Here is a 22,597-nt window from a genome sequence, read left to right as displayed (position 1 = left end):
TGAAAAGCAAACTAGTAGGAGATCTCTTTGGAGGGGCAGGGCAGAGATAGCTGGTGGGTATCAGGGGGCAAGGTGGAGAGACTAAGTGCCAGGGCTCAGCGGGGGAAGGAGGGAATTTCTGGGAGAACAGAAAGTGGCATGGGTGGTGACACCGGGCATGAGAGCGCCTGTCCCGCCCCTTGGAAAAGGCCCCCCCATGGCCGGCGGCGTACTATAGCAGAGCAGGGAGGTATCTCCCTGCACTGTAATCTACTAGCACCACTGTAGCTCCCTGAAGGAGCGAAATCCCTGTGTGGCCGGGGATTTCGCTCCTGGAGTGCTCCGCTTGATGTCTCTGTCCGTATATGGACAGTGACATCAGGGCAACTCCTGAAGGGGCATCCCCGTTTACAGCGTTGCCGACTCTGTGTCCGGGGATTCCACTCCAGGAGAAGCCCTTGACGTCACTGTCCATAAATGGACACAGACGACAGGGGCTTCTCCTGGAGTAGAATCCCCGGTCACAGCGTCGGCAACGCTGTGGATTGGGATTCTGCTTCAGGAGTTGCCCCTGATGTCACTGTCCATATACGGACAGAGACATCAAGTGGAGCGCTCCAGGAGCGGAATTCCTGGCCACAGGGGGATTCCGCTCTTTCAGGGAGCTACAGTGCAGCTATCTATAGGAAGGAGGGGTGCTATCTATAAGAGGGGTTTTGTGGGGCACTACCTGCAAGGGGGCTGTATGGCACTACCTACCATGGGGCTGTGTGGCAATACTTACCACTTGGCTTTGTAGCACTACCTACCAGGGGGCTGTGTGGCACAACCTACAACGGGGCTGTGTGGCACTATCTACAGGTGGCTGTGTGGCACTATCTACAGGGGGCTGTGTGGCACTATCTACAGGGGGCTGTGTGGCACTATCTACAGGTGGCTGTGTGGCACTATCTACAGGGGGCTGTGTAGCACTGTCTACAGGGGGCTGTGTAGCACTATCTACAGGGGGCTGTGTAGCACTATCTACAGGGGGCTGTGTAGCACTATCTACAGGGGGCTGTGTAGCACTATCTACAGGGGGCTATGTAGCACTATCTATAGGGGGCTGTGTGGCACTATCTATAGGGGGCTGTGTGGCACTACCTACAAGGGCCTGTGTGACACTATCTACAGGGGGAATCTGTGAGTGAGGGGCTGATGGTTATTTTACTGTGAGGGGGGGACTGATGGTCATTTTACTGTGAGGGGGGGCTGATGGTCATTTTACTGTGAGTGGGGGGGCTGATGGTCATTTCACTGTGAGTGGGGGCCGATGATTATTTTACTGGGAGTGGGGAGCTGATGTTCTTCAAGTGGTTTCCACCTCTGAGCTCCAATTGAAGTTAATAGGAGGTAGTAAATATCGTTTGGAGCTTTTTTTTCTTGCATCTTTTGCATTCGCTTCAACAGCTTAAAAAAAACTCAAAAAAAAAAAAAAAAAGGTCAAACAACGCTGTCAGTTCCTGAAGGAATTTTGAGGCAGATTTTTTTTGCCTTACAAAAAACGCTGTGTGAACATACCCTACGAGTGGAGTGCTTGTTTTTAGCCATTTTCTGTCTTTCTCTAAAGTAGGGGTGCCCTGAGGACATTTTCTTTTTCCAGTGGTGCCTCGAGTCCGAAAATGTTGGGAAACTCTGTACTAGGCTACAGGATCACCCCGGCCAACGCAAGGATCCCGTCGTGGAGCAGCTCAGTTCATCGTGGGAACGGGGCCTAGCGGAGTACAACTTGTTTTGTTTGTTTGGGGGCGCTGTCTACAAGGAAGGGGTGGAGGGGGGCTGTACGTCTCGATCTACAAGGGGAGGTGGGGGGCTGTATGGCACTGTCTACATGAGGGAGTTGGGAGGCTGTATGGCACGATCTACAAGGGGGAGGTGGGTGGCTGTATGGCACTGTCTACATGAGGGAGGTGGGGGCTGTATGGTACTGTCTACAAGGGGGAGGTGTGGGGCTTTATGGCACTGTCTACAAGGAGGAGGTGGGGGCTGTATGGCACCGTCTACATGAGGGAGGTGGGGAGGCTGTATGGCACTGTCTACATGAGGGAGGTGGGGGCTGTACGGTACTGTCTACAATGGGGAGGTGTGGGGCTTTATGGCACTGTCTACAAGGAGGAGGTGAGGGCTGTATGGCACTGTCTACAAGGGTGAGGTGGGGGCTGTATGGCACGATCTACAAGGGTGAGGTGGGGGCTGTATGGCACTGTCTAAAGGAAGGCTGTATCGCACAATCTACAGGGGGCACTATCTACAGGGGGGCTGTGCGTGGCAGGAAGGGGAGGGGGGCATTATACTGTGTGGGGGCCACTAAGCGGACATTATACTGTGTAGGGACACTACAGGGGGCAATATACTGTGTGTGGCACTTAGGGGACATAATACTGTGTGGGCACAACTAGAGGACAAAATACTGTGTCCTTGAAGGGGTTATAATATATTATTATTATACTGTATGTGAGGAACTAAAGGGGCATTATACTTTTTTTTATGGACCATTTTTTTTATGATGGGGTGGGGCGCCGAAAGATAATTTTGCACGGGGCGCCATCTATCCTAAGGCCGGCCCTGTCTCTACCCACCACATGTTTGAAGGCTATGTAAAGTGAGTGTGGTATTTGTTGTTTTAGCAGTCTGTTTGGTGCTACTTTGTAAATACTTTAAAAAAATATATATTTTTACTTTATGAGATACAGAGCAGCTATATCATGCACTAAAACCTTTAGGCCTCTTTCACACGACAGTGAAAAACGGCCATGTGATGGCCGTCCTTTTAACGGCTTTCACATGGCCGTTTTCAGAACAATGATATTCTATGGGTGCATTCACACGGCCGTTCATTTAACGGCCCGTGAATAATGGGCGTCAAAAAATACGACATGTCCTATTTTTGGCCGTTTTAACGGCCTGACGGCCCCCATAGAACTCTACTACTAGTTCCCTTGCTGGCTATCGTTGGCGGCGCTTCTTCAGGTGTGGTCACTCATCTGTGGTCACTCGGGTTTGAAGGCGCATCGATGAGGTCATCGCTCCCGTCGCGCTGCCTTGCCAGATCCCGTGCAGACGAGTGACCACAAGTGAAGAAGAGGAGAGACGGCGCTGCTCTCGTGAGTATGTTGCATGATCTATAGGCAGGCTGGTGTGGCATCTACAGGGAGGCTGGTGTGGCATCTACAGGGAGGCTGGTGTGGCACGATCTACAGGGAGGCTGGTGTGGCACGATCTACAGGGAGGCTGGTGTGGCACGATCTACAGGGAGGCTGGTGTGGCACGATCTACAGGGAGGCTGGTGTGGCACGATCTACAGGGAGGCTGGTGTGGCACGATCTACAGGGAGGCTGGTGTGGCACGATCTACAGGGAGGCTGGTGTGGCACGATCTACAGGGAGGCTGGTGTGGCACGATCTACAGGGAGGCAGGTGTGGCACGATCTACAGGGAGGCAGGTGTGGCACGATGTACAGGGAGGCAGGTGTGGCACGATGTACAGGGAGGCAGGTGTCGCATCATCTACATGGAGGCTGGTGTGGCATCATCTACAGGGAGGCGTGTGGCATCATATACAGGGAGGCGTGTGGCATCATATACAGGGAGGCGTGTGGCATCATATACAGGGAGGCTGTGGCATCATCTACAGGGAGGCTGTGTGGCATCATATACAGGGAGGCTGTGTGGCATCATATACAGAGAGGCTGTGTGGCATCATATACAGGGAGGCTGTGTGGCATCATATACAGGGAGGTGTGTGGCATCATATACAGGGTGGTGCGTGGCATCATATACAGGGAGGTGTGTGGCATCATATACAGGGAGGTGTGTGGCATCATATACAGGGAGGTGTGTGGCATCATATACAGGGTGGTGTGTGGCATCATATACAGGGAGGTGTGTGGCATCATCTACAGGGAGGTGTGTGGCATCATCTACAGGGAGGTGTGTGGCATCATATACAGGGAGGTGTGTGGCATCATCTACAGGGAGGTGTGTGGCATCATCTACAGGGAGGTGTGTGGCATCATCTACAGGGAGGTGTGTGGCATCATATACAGGGAGGTGTGTGCCATCATCTACAGGGAGGTGTGTGGCATCATCTACAGGGAGGTGTGTGGCATCATCTACAGGGAGGTGTGTGGCATCATCTACAGGGAGGTGTGTGGCATCATATACAGGGAGGTGTGTGGCATCATATACAGGAGGTGTGTGGCATCATCTACAGGGAGGCTGTAAATAGTGTCTAGGTGAACATGTGAGGCTGGTGTGGCACGATGTACAGGGAGGCAGGTGTGGCACGATCTACAGGGAGGCAGGTGTGGCACGATGTACAGGGAGGCAGGTGTGGCACGATGTACAGGGAGGCAGGTGTTGCATCATCTACATGGAGGCTGGTGTGGCATCATCTACAGGGAGGCGTGTGGCATCATATACAGGGAGGCGTGTGGCATCATATACAGGGAGGCGTGTGGCATCATATACAGGGAGGCTGTGTGGCATCATATACAGGGAGGCTGTGTGGCATCATATACAGGGAGGCTGTGTGGCATCATCTACAGGGAGGCTGTGTGGCATCATCTACAGGGAGGCTGTGTGGCATCATCTACAGGGAGGCTTTGTGGCATCATATACAGGGAGGCTGTGTGGCATCATATACAGGGAGGCTGTGTGGCATCATATACAGGGAGGCTGTGTGGCATCATATACAGGGAGGCTGTGTGGCATCATATACAGGGAGGCGTGTGGCATCATATACAGGGAGGCGTGTGGCATCATATACAGGGAGGTGTGTGGCATCATATACAGGGAGGTGTGTGACATCATATACAGGGAGGTGTGTGGCATCATATACAGGGAGGTGTGTGGCATCATATACAGGGAGGTGTGTGGCATCATATACAGGGAGGTGTGTGGCATCATATACAGGGAGGTGTGTGGCATCATCTACAGGGAGGCGTGTGGCATCATATACAGGGAGGCGTGTGGCATCATATACAGGGAGGTGTGTGGCATCATATACAGGGAGGCTGTGTGGCATCATCTACAGGGAGGTGTGTGGCATCATATACAGGGAGGTGTGTGGCATCATCTACAGGGAGGCGTGTGGCATCATATACAGGGAGGTGTGTGGCATCATATACAGGGAGGCGTGTGGCATCATATACAGGGAGGTGTGTGGCATCATATACAGGGAGGTGTGTGGCATCATATACAGGGAGGCTGTAAATAGTGTCTAGGTGAACATGTGACCTTCCTTTGGGTGTTTTCAGGGGGCTGGGACAAAAAAAGCCTGACCAATGAAATTCATCAGTTTTTTTAACGGGCATGAAAAACTGATGCAAAATGGATTTCAAACGGCCATTAAAAACGGACAGATGGACTTGAAATGGATGAAAATTTAGAGACACACTGATGCAAAATGGCCATGAGATACTGACAGTTGATCAGTTTTAAATGGACATTTTTTTTCACTGTCGTGTGAATAAGGCCTCTTTCACACGACAGTGAAAAACGGCCATGTGATGGCCGTCCTTTTAACGGCTTTCACATGGCCGTTTTCAGAACAATTATATTCTATGGGTGCATTCACACGGCCGTTTTTTTAACGGCCCGTGAATAATGGCCGTCAAAAAATAGGACATGTCCTATTTTTGGCCGTTTTAACGGCCTGACGGCCCCCATAGAAGTCAATGGATCCGTTTTTAACGGCTGTCAATACATGTAACAACCGTTAAAAACGGATCTGTTACATGGGGATTGTCAAGGGAACTACTAGTTCCCTTGCTGGCTATCGTTGGCATACTCACGTTTGCGGCGCTTCTTCAGGTGTGGTCACTCGTCTGTGGTCACTCGGGTTTGAAGGCGCCTCGATGACGTCATAGCCCCGTCGCTCTGCCTTGCCAGATCCCGTGCAGACGAGTGACCACAAGTGAAGAAGAGGAGAGACGGCGCTGCTCTCGTGAGTATGTTGCATGATCTATAGGCAGGCTGGTGTGGCATCTACAGGCAGGCTGGTGTGGCATCTACAGGCAGGCTGGTGTGGCATCTACAGGCAGGCTGGTGTGGCATCTACAGGGAGGCTGGTGTGGCATCTACAGGCAGTTTGGTGTGGTATCTACATGGAGGCTGGTGTGGCATCTACAGGGAGGCTGGTGTGGCATCTACAGGGAGGCTGGTGTGGCATCTACAGGGAGGCTGGTGTGGCATCTACAAGGAGGCTGGTGTGGCATCTACAGGGAGGCTGGTGTGGCATCTACAGGGAGGCTGGTGTGGCACGATCTACAGGGAGGCTGGTGTGGCACGATCTACAGGGAGGCTGGTGTGGCACGATCTACAGGGAGGCTGGTGTGGCACGATCTACAAGGAGGCTGGTGTGGCACGATCTACAGGGAGGCTGGTGTGGCACGATCTACAGGGAGGCTGGTGTGGCACGATCTACAGGGAGGCTGGTGTGGCACGATCTACAGGGAGGCTGGTGTGGCACGATCTACAGGGAGGCTGGTGTGGCACGATCTACAGGGAGGCTGGTGTGGCACGATCTACAGGGAGGCTGGTGTGGCACGATCTACAGGGAGGCTGGTGTGGCATCATCTACAGGGAGGCGTGTGGCATCATCTACAGGGAGGCGTGTGGCATCATCTACAGGGAGGCGTGTGGCATCATCTACAGGGAGGCGTGTGGCATCATCTACAGGGAGGCGTGTGGCATCCTCTACAGGGAGGCTGGTGTGGCATCATATACAGGGAGGCTGTGTGGCATCATCTACAGGGAGGCGTGTGGCATCATCTACAGGGAGGCATGTGGCATCATCTACAGGGAGGCGTGTGGCATCATCTACAGGGAGGCGTGTGGCATCATCTACAGGGGGCGTGTGGCATCATATACAGGGGGCGTGTGGCATCATATACAGGGGGCGTGTGGCATCATCTACAGGGAGGCTGTAAATAGTGTCTAGGTGAACATGTGACCTTCCTTTGGTTCTTTTCAGGGGGTTGGGACAAAAAAAGCCTGACCAATGAAATTCATCAGTTTTTTTAACGGCCATGAAAAACTGATGCAAAATGGATGTCAAACGGCCATTAAAAACGGACAGATGGACTTGAAATGGATGAAAATTTAGAGACAAACTGATGCAAAATGGCCATGAAAAACTGACAGTTGATCAGTTTTAAATGGACATTTTTTTTCACTGTCGTGTGAATAAGGCCTTATCTGTCAGGTCAGCGGGTCCTGCGTGTACCTGTTCATAATTTAGATTTGATCGATAACAGGTGGATCCTGGCCCGCCGACACTGAACCCGTCAGTCCCCCGGACCTGACAGATACAGGTCTCTGCGCACGATACAGCTGCTCTGTATACAGGATACAAAGCAGCTGTATCACATAAAGTAAAAATTATTTTTAATAAAAAGTATTTACAAAGTTTCATAACACACACAAATAAACTTTTTTGTATGTATCCTCTCTCCTTCCTCTACCCCTCCTTTCAGATATCCTCTTTTCCCCCAGTTATCATCCCCCTAGTATAATGTCTCCTTCAGTGTCATCCACCATCCATTATTATCTCCTACCCACTACACCATCATCTCCATGTCCCCATTGTCACCCCACCCCCCCCCCCCCCCCCTAGAAAGCAAGTGTCTTACCCAGGTCTGTATGATCCTCCGGACACTGAAGCATAGCATTGTATCACTAGTAGCAGCTCAGCGATGGCTCTTATCTCCTGTGCTCCGTAACGGGACAATAAGGGTATGTTCACACGGCCTATTTACGGACGTAATTCGGGCGTTTTTGCCCCGAATTACGTCTGAAAATAGCGCCTCAATTGCGCTGACAAACATCTGCCCATTGAAAGCAATGGGCAGACGTTTGTCTGTTCACACGAGGCGTAAATTTACGCGCCGCTGTCAAATGACGGCGCGTAAATAGACGCCCGCGTAGAAGAAGTGACCTGTCACTTCTTTGGCCGTAATTGGAGCCGCTATTCATTGACTCCAATGAATAGCAGCGCTAATTACGGCCGTAATTGACGCGGCGTTCAAGCGCCTGCACATGCCGGTACGGCTGAAATTACGGGGATGTTTTCAGGCTGAAACATCCCCGTAATTTCAGCCGTTACGGACCCCCGCCGTGTGAACATACCCTAAACCTGTCTTCTCCCTCTGATACACAGCCCGGGAGATAAGTGGTAAGAAATGCTACTAGCGATACAAGGATATGAAGCAGAGCTGAGAGTGTATAGTGTGACATGGGTACGGCAGTCAATGGGACGGGAGCCGTTCGCAGTCCCTATGGGACTGTGGCTGCCGTATTCCATGTCTGTGTGTGTCATTAATCGACACACACAGAAATGGAACAAAAAATGGCAGCCCCCATAGGGAAGAAAAAGTGTAAAAATAAGAAACAGTAAAACACAAACACACAAATGAATATAAACGTTTTTATTAAAGCACTAACATCTTTAACATATAAAAAAATTATTTGTGATGACACTGTTCCTTTAAGTACCTTTGTGAAGAAGTCTCTAGTGAGTGGCAAGTCGGTCGAAGTGCTGCCTGCATCGCTGCTATCATCTGCTGCTCCTGCAACATCTTCTTCCCGGGAGCGAGAGGAGGACGGCGCCATCTTGGCCTCATGTCCGCCTGCACCCAACGGCCCCCTTTTCACGAACTTCTCCATGTTTCCTTGAGCCCCAAGTGTTCTGGGGGGATCCTGGTCGTCTCTGGACTTACTGCCGCCGATCTTGACCATGGCTGGCTGTAACACGCTAACTTATGCAAGAAATGAGCTGTCGGTAGTTACGGAGCTCAGCAGCACACGTCCATTCAGGTCCGTCGCTAGTTCCGCCCCCCAAATAGATCGTTTTTTTAAATAAAAAGCATTACTGTCACCTACATTACAGCGCCCATCTCCTTATGTAGGAGACAGGGCACTTATAATGTGGTGACAGAGCCTCTTTAAGTGAGGCAGAGCAGCAGCATTTGGGAAACTAATAAGGTGCAAATACTAACGGACTGTTCTCACTGATTTTTTTTGCAGGCAGAAAAATCTGCCTCAAAATTCCTTCAGATTTCGACCTGCCTGCACTCTCTTTGCCGCGTTTTTCACTATGTTTAAAAGGGCAGGACGCTTCTTTTTTCCACCTCCCATCAAAAAACGCACCAAAAAACTGTGTGAACAGGGTCTAATACACTATCTCATAAGAAGATTACTTTACATTACCTGACTGTACCCTTTTCGTTTAATATTTAATTTGTGACTTTAATGAGGAGTGACTTTCATGGACGTAGCACTTGGGGTATGTTCACATGACAATGCCAAATACGTCTGAAATTACGGAGCGGTTTTCAGGAGAAAACAGCTCCTGAATTTCAGACGTTTTTACAAGTGCACGCGTTTTTCGCGGTGTCTTTTACGGACGTAATTGGAGCTGGTTTTCATTGGAGTCAATGAAAAACGGCTCCAATTACGTCCCAAGAAATGTCCTGCACTTCTTTGACGCGGCCGTAATTTCACGTGCCGTCTTTTGACAGCGACGCGTAAAACGACAGCTCGTCTGCACAGAACATCGTAAGACCCATTGCAAACAATGGGCAGATGTTTGCTGACGTATTGGAGCCGTCTTTTCAGGTGTAATTCGAGGCGTAAAACGCCTCCATTATGTCTGAAAAGAGGTCGTGTGCACATACCCTTACAGTTTGAGAAGCAATTATGGCCATAGAAAAGCAAAACTATCACACCAAAACCGCATGTGCTCTGTATCTAGATGAACTAAAATGCCTGGGTATACTGCAATTTTTTGAAGATGTAATTGTTGATTAACTGGTTGCCGACACAGGACGAGTATGCTCGTCCTGAGCGGCGAGCACTTCGCGCATTAGGACGAGCATACTCGTCCTCTGACAGCCGTCCCTGCGCGCGTCTCTGCGTGCGATCGAGAGCGGGGCAACGGCTGTTATACACAGCCACGGCCCCGCTCTGACAGCGGAGAGAAGAGAAACATCTTCTCTCCGCTGTTAACCCTTTGAACGCCGCGATGACAGCTGATCGCGGCGTTCAAGGAGAGGGGACTGCACATTGATCGCGTCACAGAAAATAACTGTGACGCGATCAAAGCCAACAACTCGTATGGCCAGACAGCCCAGGGTCCAGTGAAGGACCCCAGGGCTGTTTGAACATATTTCCTGTTGTTAGGGCATACTGAGGTAGGCCCTAACAACTGCCTGTGTACGATCAGTAACAGGCCAATGTACTGGCATATAGATCTATGCCAGTACATTATAGTTACAAAATCAAAATCAAAATGATAAATCCCTTTATGGGATTAAAAAAAAAAGTTAAATGAATGTAAAAAAAAAATAATGGTAAATAAATAAATAAAAAGTAAATAAAATACACAGAAATACACATTTTTTATAATAAATCAACTTTTTAAAATATAAGTCCCAAAACATGAAATAATATAGACATATTTGGTATCGCCACGACCGTAACGACCTGTACAACAAATGTATAACATTATTTATGATGATCGGTGTATGGTGTAAAAAATATATATATTAAAACTGCTGCACAACTGCTTTTTTTCTGCATTTTAATCTAATTAAAAATGTATAGAAATTAAACGATAATGTATTTGTACCAAAAAATGGTACGTACATAAAGTACAACTCGTCCCGCAAAAAACAAAGTCTCATACAACTACGTCGTACAAAAAAATAAAAGCGTTTTGATCGTCGGGATGCAAAGAGGGAAATGTAAAAAAAATTGCTCTGTCCTCAAGGCTAAAATTGGCCCTGTCCTTAAGGGGTTAATTAAACTATTCATATTGCGCTGGCCTCCACGATCTCCGGATCTAACAGTCTGCGACTTCTTTCTGTGGGGCTACATCAAGGACTCAATGTATCTGCCCCCCCAGGCACAGGATCTGAGCGACCTGAGACCAGTGGCGTAGCTATAGGGGTCGCAGCAGTCGCAGTTGCGACCAGGCCCCTAAGTCTGGGGGGCCCACGGGCCCCTGTTGCCATACAGCATGCAAATAAATTTTCTGTGCCGTGAAGCTGGCACTTCCTGGTTACGGTCACATGGTACACTTAGTGTACCATGTGACCGTGTTATCACGTGACACGTCTTCCAGCCAGTGCAGTGGAAGAGTCGGTACGGAGGACTCCAGGTGAGCTGCAGAGTCTGTATTGTAATGTGTTGTGTTGTATTGTGTTGTCTTGTAATGTAATGTATTGTGTTGTCTTGTAATGTAATGTGTTGTGCTGTCTTATAATGTAATGTGTTGTGCTGTCTTGTACTGTGTTGTATTGTGATGTTTGCGGTGGAGAGGGGGGGGGCGCGTTAAATTACAGTCCCCCCTCCTCTCTCCACCGCAAACTGCACAATACATTACAAACTGTAAGTCGCGTTTCCCTGGGGGGTCGTCTGAAGACCTCCGGGTGGTCGCGAGTCACTCACCGAAGTCCCGATTCCATTCAATGCTGGAGCAAGGAGCTGATGTCTCCTTGCTCCAGCATTCACTGTGCCCTGAGCGGCTCGACGCAGACAGGCGGGATGTAGCGAGATCATCGCGCCTGTCTGTGCCGAGTCACTTATAGCACAGACCGGAGGAGGCGACGTAACGGGGATAGGTAAGTAATTATGCTATTTTTTTTATTATGCACATATGGGGGCATTATACTGCATGGGGGCTGATAAGATGGGGGAGCATTATACTGCATGGGGGAATTATACTGTATGGGGGGGCTGATATTGGGGGCATTATACTGTATGGGGCTGATATGGGGTTCACCATACTGTATGGGGAGCTGATATGGAGGGGCATTATACTGTATGGGGAGCTCATATGGGGGCATAATATTGTATGGGAAGCTCATATAGGGGGCATTATACTGTATGGGGGGCAATATACTGTATGGGGCAGCTATGTTGTGCATTATACTGTGGGGGCTGATATGGGGAGCATTATACGGTATGGGGCCGTTATGGGGGGCATTATACTCTATGGGGCATTATACAGTGTGGGGGCAGCTATGGGAGATTTATACTGTGTGGGGGCATTATACTATGGGGACTGTTGGGCAAAGCGTCTGGGCATAGGCGCGCGCAGGGTTCTGATGATAGTGGTGTTGGGGAGGGATAGGGGGGTCCAAGCTGAATACTTGCACCCGGGCCCATGAGCCTTTAGCTACGCCCCTGCCTGAGACAATGCTTCTCTCAAACAGTGGAGCCCATATCCGAGGATATGCTGGACAGAACTGGACTACCGCCTACACATCTGCCGTGTCACCAATGGAAATCACTTTGAACATTTGTAGTGTATAGATAAAACTTGGATAGATACTGTGTCTTATGTTAATAAATTTATGTTATGTTCTCTCAGAGAGAGAGATATATATATATATATATATATATATATATATATATATATATATACCCACCATGTAACGAGCCCTTGATTGTCTGTCATAGCTTGATATTAATTGTAAAAAGAATGTGACCCCAATGGAGCAATTGGACTTCTGCCCTTACACAGATTAAGGCAAAAAAAATACACTAAACGAGTGGAGGACACACAGGGTAATGGAGGGATGACTAACCTGTATTAAATGTTGGTAAATCTTCAGCCCTCACTTGTCTCTGATCCATTCTCTGTAAAAAAAAAATAATAATAATAACACATATTATATATAAAAAAATAAGAATGTGCGCTAAGAACCTCACTATTGTAAGTAGATTCAGGATCAGTGCATATTTAATTATTTATAATGTTTAGGTGCCATTGGCGTTCACAGTGTGCTGTCACCATTTTCTTGTGTACTGTATTGTTTTGCAGCCACAGGCGTATACACGTTTTGTTTCATTTTGCTGGAATGTGCTGATCAAACTCTCTTGTCTCTTATGTATTGCATATATGTGGGGTTAGTGACTGCCTCCACTTGTTGTTCTTGCACTCCTCCCATTCTGCCCTGGGTGATTTTAATTAGTTTAATGCTGGTTCCTACCATCCCCAGATATATGTAGGCTTAGTCCCAGTTCTGGGTGTATGTGCAGCGTAGGAACCCACCTTAAAGAGGTCAACTTGTCGTGGCAGGTGGGCTCACACAATTTGATCAAAATGTGCTCTAAGAACCTCCCTATTGTAAGAAAATTCAGCAGTAATGCATATTTGTTTATTTATTGGTGTTCACAGAGTGCGGTCGCCATTTTCTTGTGTACTATATATATATATATATATAAGAAAAGAAGCGGAGCAAAAATGTATAACATGGCTGTCACAGAGATATTGGATTCCAGGGAAGGCAGCCCCACCATGACTACATCAATAGATTATACAATACACGGTGAAGTACGACTTTGACCTTAGTTACTGGAGCAGCTATAAAAAGTATTGATGAAGTGTTGGGAGGAGGTCGTATTCAGACAGTCTACAAGTGATGAGAACACGAGCAGCTTGGATGTTCTGTTAAGTGTAAGAACCCTACCTACAGTATATTAGTTTATTAAAAAATTGCATAATATGTTTCGGTTATTGGAATTGAGAACATGTACATCAGACAGCCTGACACAAAATATATTACGAATAAAAAGTGATCTTGCCGACGGTTTTCTGCAGTCAAGAATGGCGTACAATTTACTGGATGTGCATCATCAGTAAGGTCTAATAGGTTAAGTGTGAATCATCCCATAAGAAATAGACCCTAGTGGTAAGTGACTGGCTCCATAGTCATCTCCAAATGCGGTTGTCTTCTGCTGGACCTTTGGGGCCCATTATTGTGTTAGAGCCTGGACCCACCTGAGGACCCTCTGGTACTCGGGTGAGTCAGTCCGACCCTTTATCCCAGCATAAGGGGATGCTGTGCAGTGAACCAGAACAGGTAAAGGGACCCCAATCTTTGTAAATACCTAGTCAATGTAGTCATGTAAATTTAAAAAGTTGGCATAAAAAAATTAAGATTTAATTTTTTATCTTTTAAGATACCCGACGGAAACCTCCGTCTGAACCCCTCAGCGGAAACGAACGCTGATGTGAACAGGCCCTTATCTGGTAACTGCTGTAAACCAAATTCTGTCATCATTACTCATCAAACGTTAGTATTTAACAATCTCCACCATTTTTTCTGATTTAATATTTCCTATTTCAACGTTGCGATTAATACCTTTGCTGATTAGGTCAGGAAGATGAATTGCAATTATGGAAGATAAAATCTCCGCATACATAATAAAGCCAGTATTATTATACCCATACATTCATACAGCAGTAATTCCCAAAGCAATAGTCTTTTTCCCCAGACCTGAAAACTAATTTCACAAGTTAGAACTGATTGAATGGAATATTAATTCTAAAATAATGAATATGGAGATTTCAGAGCCCAAGTCAGACCCGGGATCATTGATACATGTTTCTTATAGAAGATATTCTCACTATGTAGAGTGCCGAGCTAGTAAATAACGCTTCTCAGCATTACGGATTTCATAAGGTGGCACCTTCTCAGCATTACGGATTTCATAGGGTGGCACCTTGTTTACTTCAACATATTACATTCAGTGTCGGACTGGGGCTCCTTGGGCATAGAAATGATTCTGAGGAACCACCATCCATCTATACAGAACATGTACACGTTTAAAAGGGTTGTCCACTCCCAAAACATTGATGGCTTTTCCTCAGGATAGGCCATCAATATCTGATTGGTCGGTGTTTGACTCCCGGCACCCCTACCGATCAGCTGTTTTGAAGGGGCCGCAGCGGTTGTACAAGCACGGTTTCCCCTTCATTTCCTTTACTGCTCGTTAGGGTTGTCACGATACCGATACTTTGTGTAGTATTGCGATCAGGGCCGGCCTTAGGATAGATGGCGCCCCGTGCAAAATTATCTTTCAGCACCTCACCCCATCATAAAAAAAATACCCCATAAAAAAAGTATAGTTCCCCCACAGTATAATGGCCCTTTAGCGCCCCCCATACAGTATAATATTAATATATTACAACCCCTTTAAGGACACAGTATTTTGTCCTCTAATTGTGCCCACACAGTATTATGCCCCCTTAGTGCCACACACAGTATATTCCCCCCTGTAGTACCCCTACACTGTATAATGCCCCCTCCCCTGGCTGCCACACACAGCCCCCCTTGTAGATAGTTCTCCCCTATAGATTGTGCCATACAGCCTCCCTGTAGACAGTGCTATAATCCCCCACCTTCCCTTGTAGATCGTGAAATACAGTCCCCCACCTCCCCCTTGTAGACAGTGCCCCCAAACAAACAAAAAAATTGTACTCACCTAGGCCCCGTTCCCACGACGAACTGAACTGCTCCACGGCAGGATCTTTGCGTAGGCCGGCGTGATCCTGTAGCCTAGTACAGAGTTTCCCAAACTTTTCGGACACGAAGCAGGACTGGAAAAATAAAATTTGCACAGGGCACCCCTACCAAAAATTTTCTTTAAGCCGTTAAAGCTAATGCAGAAGACACAGGTAAAAAAGGACTCCAAACGGTTGCCGCAGGTATTTTCTGCCTCCTATTAATTTCAATTGGAGGTCAGAGGTGGAAACCACTTGAAGACCATCAGCCCCCCACTCACAGTAAAATGACCATCAGCCCCCACTCACAGTAAAATGACCATCAGCCCCCACTAACAGTAAAATGACCATCAGCCCCCACTAACAGTAAAATGACCATCAGCCCCCCACTAACAGTAAAATGACCATCAGCGCGCCACTCAGATTCCCCTATAGATAGTGCCACAAAGACCCCTTGTAGGTAGTGCCACACAGCCCATTGTAGGTATCAACCCCCCCCCCCCCCCCGCCTTCCTGTAGATAGTGGCACTAAAGGTCCCTGAAAGGGCGCAATCCCCTGTGGCCCTATATATGCCATAGATTGTTTTCTTTCACCTCTTGTCATTCCAGAATCATAATGTTTTTATATTGTAGTTTTGTGGCTATGTGATGCTTTGTTTTTCTTGGTTGTAAATTTTAGTGGGAGCATCTTGAGATGCATATAAAATTAAAACATTAGCGAAAACAATACATTTTGGCAATGTTTACCAAATGGCACAAGTAAGGCTGTTTTTTCAGGTAAACTGACGGAAACCCTATAGGACCCATAGTAGTACGGGACAGTATTCACGCTGGGAGGCATGGACTCCTATCGTCATACATAACTATGATGCTAGGAGCCCGGCTCCCTGAACGGTGTTTGGTATGGGAAATGCAGCCGACATGCGGTCCATATATCACTGACCGAACACGGCCGTGTGAATATATATATAATATTTTCTATTAATGGGGAAGATTACTAATAAAAATATGCCAGAATTCTGGCTCAAATTGAGCCAAAAAACTGGCGCACGTGCACTTCAACAAGCTTCTGTAAAAGGAGGGCGTGGCTATTTGGATTAGTAAAATACGCCAGATTTATTATTGACATGCTAAAAATAACGTAATAAAGCCAAACTAAGAGATGGTTTTAGAACTAGAAAAGTGTCTAATCTTTAGATGGATGTGCAAAGATACTATGCTAAATGTAAACTTAGGGGAGACAGGCAGAGGATGCGCCAAATTCATCATTGTTCCACATCTTCTGCCTGTCTTTTTTGAGTTTATGAGTCTTTATTTTAGACAGTATTAATAATTCTGCACCAATGTGTTAAAATATGGACATACCCTTTAAGGGTATGTTCACACGACAGCGTCCGTAACGGCTGAAATTACGGGGATGTTTTCAGGAGAAAACATCCCCGTAATTTCAGCCGTAACGGCATGTGCAGGCGCTTGAACGCCGCGTCCATTACGGACGTAATTGGCGCTGCTTTTCATTGGAGTCAATGAATAACGGCTCCAATTACGCCCCAAGAAGTGACAGGTCACTTCTTTGACGCGGGCGTCCATTTACGCGCCGTCATTTGACAGCGGCGCGTAAATATACGCCTCGTGTGAACAGACAAACGTCAGCCCATTGCTTTCAATGGGCAGATGTTTGTCAACGCTTTCAAGCCGCATTTTTCGGACGTAATTCGGGGCAAAAACACCCGAATTACGTCCGTAATTAGTGTGTGTAAACATACCCTAAGAGAGATCACATCTGTTCCCTTTCACACAGTGTACATGTGTATACATCACTACATTGTCAATAGCCTCTTACCTGAACCCCCAGGCTATCTCCAGAGTCCTTGCCCAGAAGCTCACAATTTGAAGTGGCACAGAGTGATCTAGTATTCATTAGGCCTTTGGAGTCCACAGTTCTTCTCTCAAAAATCTTAGTCTGATCCCCATTGAATAAGAACGAGCCGGGCATCTTGGAGGAAGCCCTGGTAGAGTGCAGAGAAGTCACATATAAAAGCATGATGACCAGTGCAACACATGGGTGACCTCTGAGATGGGCTGTCATCCACACAGAACTTCCATCCTCCATTATTTTTATATAATAAATGTAATTTTGGGATGTCAGCTTGGCATACAGTCAGCCGTGCTTGGCATCTTCTTCATTGTGGCGCCGCTTGCTGAGTTCCGCTGTGAGGGACGACATGAGTGATACAATGTTGCAAGTTGCACGGAACTCGTTACATTGTTGTGCAAAAGAAAAAAAACTGAGCACTTCCAGGAGGAGAGGAAGGACTCGGGACACAACAGTGAAAAAAAAAGTCAGTATTAGGAATGTGAGATCCCACCTCCTGGCTGAGATTGGTGCAGTAATGTGAGCCCTATCCTTCCTCCCTCCGTCTCTGCTGCCTCTTGTATGTTCTTTGCATCATGGGATTTGTAGTGAGGTGTCTGTGCAAAACTTCCATGGAAACTTTTCTTGAGCTGAGAACTTTTATTATTTACCCGGAGGCTCTGTGTCTAACAATAGGATCGCAGCAGCAGCTTCTTACACATGTATGGCAGCATTAGAACATGTCAGGAAAGTGTATATAGATATATACTGAGATAGCCTGAGAGCCATGGCTAGTAGTAGCTGCTCGTCTGATGTAGAGCTGACCTTCTCAGTGGACTCTCTCCAGGTGGTCCCTGGACTGCTGGCTACAGCTGTGGTGCTGGGCATTGTGACTGGGGTGCTTGCTGCAGGTCTTCTGTGCTGGTATGTGCTCCTGCCACAGCTCTCCAGCAAGGTAGGTGACTACGTGTTTCATGTAGCTCTATGTGAAGAGAAATGTTTACTATATATATATATATATATATATATAGTAAAACAATACAAACAGTATACAAATATAAAATAAACATGCCATGCTCTACTAAGAGCAACAAAAGGACCCGGCGTCTTAGGCCTCATGCACACGACCGTAGTGTTTTTCTGGTCCGCAAATTCCAGGACCGTGTTCCGTGAAATGTCCTCCGCAGTTCATCCGTATGTAATCCGCAAAATGCGGATGAAAAAAAAAAAGCCTAGGTAAAACAGGATGACGACAGAACTCATTCCCGGTCGTCGCCTAGCAACATTTCCGCAAATCCGCAAACTGCGGATGACACACGGAGGTGTATCCGCAATTTCCACGGGCCCATTGACTTCTATTGGCATGTCCGCATCGAATTTGCGGCCCGTAATAAGACATGTCCTGAGTTTCTGCGGCACGGATTTGCGGACATGCGGAGACCCGTGAAAACACGGATAGTGTGTATGGGCCCATAGAAATGAATGGGTCCGCAATTCTCCCGTGGATTTGCGGGGGAATTGCGGACGCAAAAACACGGTCGTGTGCATGGGGCCTTACTGTATAATATATCTTACTGTATAATATATATATATATATATATATATATATATATATATACTATACAGTAAGATGCTGGGTCCTTTTGTTGTTCTTAGTAGAGCATAGCATATTTATTTTATATTTGTATACTGTTTGTATTGTTTTACTGCTTCTACAGAAATTCTAATTTGTTGGCACTATGTAATGTATTTCAGGTATAATGCCACCTATAGTCAAGTACCCCATTAGCAGTTTGAACAGTTTTTATTTTGGGGTTGTGGTCTAATTTGTGGTAAGAATGCAACAAATGCACTTGCAACATCTTCTTCTTCTAAAAATTCTTCCAGTTACTTACATCAAACTACATTCAGTAGTCCTATATTATAGAAGGGTTTTTCTATAGTGGTATTTTTTACCACAAATAAAATGTTTCCCTTAGGCCCCATGCACACAAATATAAAAACGTCCGTAATCACGGGCGGTAATTACGGCCTGTAATTACGGGCCCATAGACTTCTATTGGCCACGGGTACCTCCCCGTATGCTTACGGGAAGGTGCCCGTGCCGTTGAAAAATATAGAACATGTCCTATTTCAAGCCGGAATTGCGGCACGGGCAGGCCCATAGAAGTCTATGGGGCTCCCGTAATTACGGGTGACTACGTGTGTGCACCCGTAATTACGGGAGCGTTGCTAGGCGATGTCAGTGGATAGTCACTGTCCAGGGTGCTGAAAGAACTACACGATCGACAGTAACTCTTTCAGCACCCTGGACAGTGACTTCCGATCACAATATAGATCAACGTGTAAAAAAAATAGTTCATACTTACCCAGAACTCCCTGCTTCTTCCTCCAGTCCGGCCCCCCGGTATGACGTTTCAGCCCATGTGACCGCTGCAGCCAATCACAGGCCAATCACAGGCTGCAGCGGTCACATGGACTGTCGTGTCATCCAGGGAGGTCGGGCTGGATGTCGAAAGAGACACGCGTCACCAAGACAACGGCCGGGTAAGTATGAATTTATTTTACTTTTAATACGGAAAGGCCTGCCCCTTCTCTCTATCCTGCACTGATAGAGAGAAGGGGCTTCCGATTAGTGCAGTGCAATTTTGCAGCGAAAAAATGCCCGTAAATACGGGTGGAATACTGGTGACACCGGACCCGTATTTACGAACACGGGTCCGTAAATACTGGTGCAATATGGGTTGAATACGTGTGACCAAGGACCCGTATTTACGCCAGTATTTACGGGAGAAAAAAAATACGTTCGTGTGCATGAGGCCTTAGACTGTATCTACATCTGCGTCGAAGGCTTTGTTAGGGCCATTTTGCACGGGCCAATGATCAGCAAACGAGCGTTCACAGAACGCTCGTTCCTGATAATTTCCCTGTGTAAACAGGGCAACGATCAGCTGATGAACGAGCAAACGCTCTTATTGGCTGATTGCATCATTTTAAATGCCAAAAATATTATCGTTGCCGGCCGCACATTTCCTTGTGTAAACAGGGGGACGTGCTGCACATATAATAATAATGTATTGGCACGAGCGATTGTAGTAACGAGCTCTCGTCCCCATACTAGCTCCTTATGAAAGGAGTAAACGAGTGCCGATCCACAAGCTATCTCATTGATCGGTGCTCGTTTACACGGACCATGTCGGGCCGTGTAAAACCACCCTTAGGGTATGTTCACACGAGGGCGTCCGTAACGGCTGAAATTATGGGGATGTTTCCGCCTGAAAACATCCCCGTAATTTCAGCCGTAACGGCATGTGCAGGCGCTTGAACGCCGCGTCAGTTACGGACGTAGTTGGCGCTGCTATTCATTGGAGTCAATGAATAACGGCTCCAATTACGGCCAAAGAAGTGACAGGTCACTTCTTTGACACGGGCGTCTATTTACGCGCCGTCATTTGACAGCGGCGCGTAAATATACGCCTCGTGTGAACAGACAAACGTCTGCCCATTGCTTTCAATGGGCAGATGTTTGTCAGTGCTATTGAGGCGCTATTTTCGGACGTAAATCGGGGCAAAAACGCCCGAATTACGTCCGTAATTAGTGCGTGTGAACATACCCTAAGGAGTCTCTGTCACTGAAACCCAGATGCAGATGTGAACAGACCCATATCCAATGGGGTCCAACCTGACAGATTCTTAGAACTGGGTAGCTTCGCCCCCTATTTCTCCTATTGTATGGAGCAAGTCTATGGAAAATAAGTTTTGTGAAGTTTTATTGAGCATTCTCCAACAAATAGAGAAAGTGGTGAAAGCACTGGTGAAAAATGGTGAAAGCACATGTACCATAAATAAAGCATCTAAATTTGCAGTTTTTGCAGAGGAAAAACTGTTGCCGAAATGTGCCCTGATCCTATACATATAGAAACTCCCACTTCCTCAGCCAAGATCCCCTCCTATATATTCCATATAAAGTTATGGAATATCACTAGGATATAATCAGTAGGGGTCCAAACTTTGGGACTTCTGTCGATGCCGAGAATGAAGGGCAGAAGTACATTGGCTCTTTCTTTGCACTCCCAGCCACCTTCTACGGAGAAAACCGCAACACCGTTACATTTCCCTGCACAGCGGGTGGTCGGGAGTGCCGCTGTGCAAGGAAAAACTTTGTGAACTATCATTACACCCCCTTCAGTCTAAAGATCAGTGGGATCCTGGCAGTTAGCGATTCGGGCACTAAGCTTAGGTCGTGTTCAAAAGTTGTCAATTTGTGTTTTTTGCTGCAATTTAAAAAAATCGACAACAAAAAAATGCTAATTGACTGCGATGTGTGAACATATCTTTAGGCTGCTTGTACACAATGAACTAATAAGAGCGAACAAGTGATTTTGGGAGGATCCTTTGACAATCCAATATATATGGGGCCTCATGACTATCCTCCGAAGGCAAACCTTAGGGAAAACGAGGATTAGGCAGAGTTGGATTTCAACACGTGTGTTCCTCTCTTCTGTTGAAGAAAGACGCAGGTTCTGCAGACACGAGCATTTTGGTGCATCTTTGAGTAGCAACAAAACACATAGGGGCAGATTTATAAAAACTAGTGCAAAGCAAAAGTAGAGTAGTTGCCTTTAGCAACCAATGCTGTTAGGGTTTTTTACAATGGCAAAATTTCTGCCGGTAACAAGCGCCGATTGACGATATAGCAAGTCCATCACCACGCGTCTGTTTCGTTTTACTTGGAGCAATCATCGGTACAGTATGTGCCTGAACAATCGTTAGTGTGAACATTCGGGCACATACAGTTTCATTACTGTCAGCTGAACATCCCTGTTTACACGGGGAGATGTGCTGCCCATGAACGATGTGTTTTATGTCCACATAAAAGATGCGATCAGCCGACAAACTAACATTTGCTTGTTTGTCGGCTGAACACTGGGTATGTTTACAAGGGGCAATGATCGGGAATGAGCGTTCGAAAGTGTGTTTGTATGCCCGATCAGCCAGGATGTGATGTCTATTCACACTCCCGACACTTCGGTAAGGTTTCTGTGGGACTTACTCACAGAACATCGTGATCTCACAAGTAAGTCCCACAGAAACTTTACCAAAGTGTCGGGAGTGTGAATAGACATCACATCCTGGCTGGAGGCAATGTCTATTCACTCTCTAGACACTTCGGTAAAGTTACTGTGGGAGTAAGTGACAGCACAGCATGATCTCGCGAGATCACGTTGTGCTGTGAATACAGATGGAAACAAATGAAGAGAAGTGTATGATGCTGATTGGTCAGCGTCATGCACTTGTCTTTACAATGCCCACTTGGTCAAAAGTAAAAAAACGCCAGTCGGGCATTAAGAAACTAATTAGCATAAATCTAAAATTGTTCATAACTTGCTCAAAAATGATCGTTTTTCAAAATAAAAAACACTGTTGTTA

At 46.9% G+C, this 22,597-nt stretch overlaps 2 protein-coding genes across 2 annotated transcripts in view; one reads left to right on the top strand and one right to left on the bottom strand.

Annotated features, from left to right (window-relative positions):
- The window catches only part of EVC2 (EvC ciliary complex subunit 2), a 156,944-nt gene extending 139,374 nt beyond the window's left edge, over positions 1–17,570 (bottom strand). Inside the window, exons 1-2 of the mRNA XM_075849035.1 lie at positions 17,156–17,570; positions 12,611–12,662 (exon numbers count right to left, since the gene is read on the bottom strand). Of these exons, the coding sequence (XP_075705150.1) occupies positions 12,611–12,662; positions 17,156–17,425 (322 nt within the window). The 5' untranslated portion in view covers positions 17,426–17,570. The remainder of the gene's footprint in view (positions 1–12,610; positions 12,663–17,155) is intronic.
- Positions 17,571–17,780: 210 nt separating this feature from the next.
- EVC (EvC ciliary complex subunit 1) overlaps positions 17,781–22,597 on the top strand; it is a 115,607-nt gene continuing 110,790 nt past the window's right edge. Inside the window, exon 1 of the mRNA XM_075857996.1 lies at positions 17,781–18,122. Within this exon, the coding sequence (XP_075714111.1) occupies positions 17,955–18,122 (168 nt within the window). The 5' untranslated portion in view covers positions 17,781–17,954. The remainder of the gene's footprint in view (positions 18,123–22,597) is intronic.

Source organism: Rhinoderma darwinii, chromosome 1 (assembly GCF_050947455.1).
Source record: "Rhinoderma darwinii isolate aRhiDar2 chromosome 1, aRhiDar2.hap1, whole genome shotgun sequence".
In the NCBI taxonomy this organism is placed as follows: Eukaryota; Metazoa; Chordata; class Amphibia; order Anura; family Rhinodermatidae; genus Rhinoderma; species Rhinoderma darwinii.
This window is presented reverse-complemented; position numbering and strand designations above follow the sequence as displayed.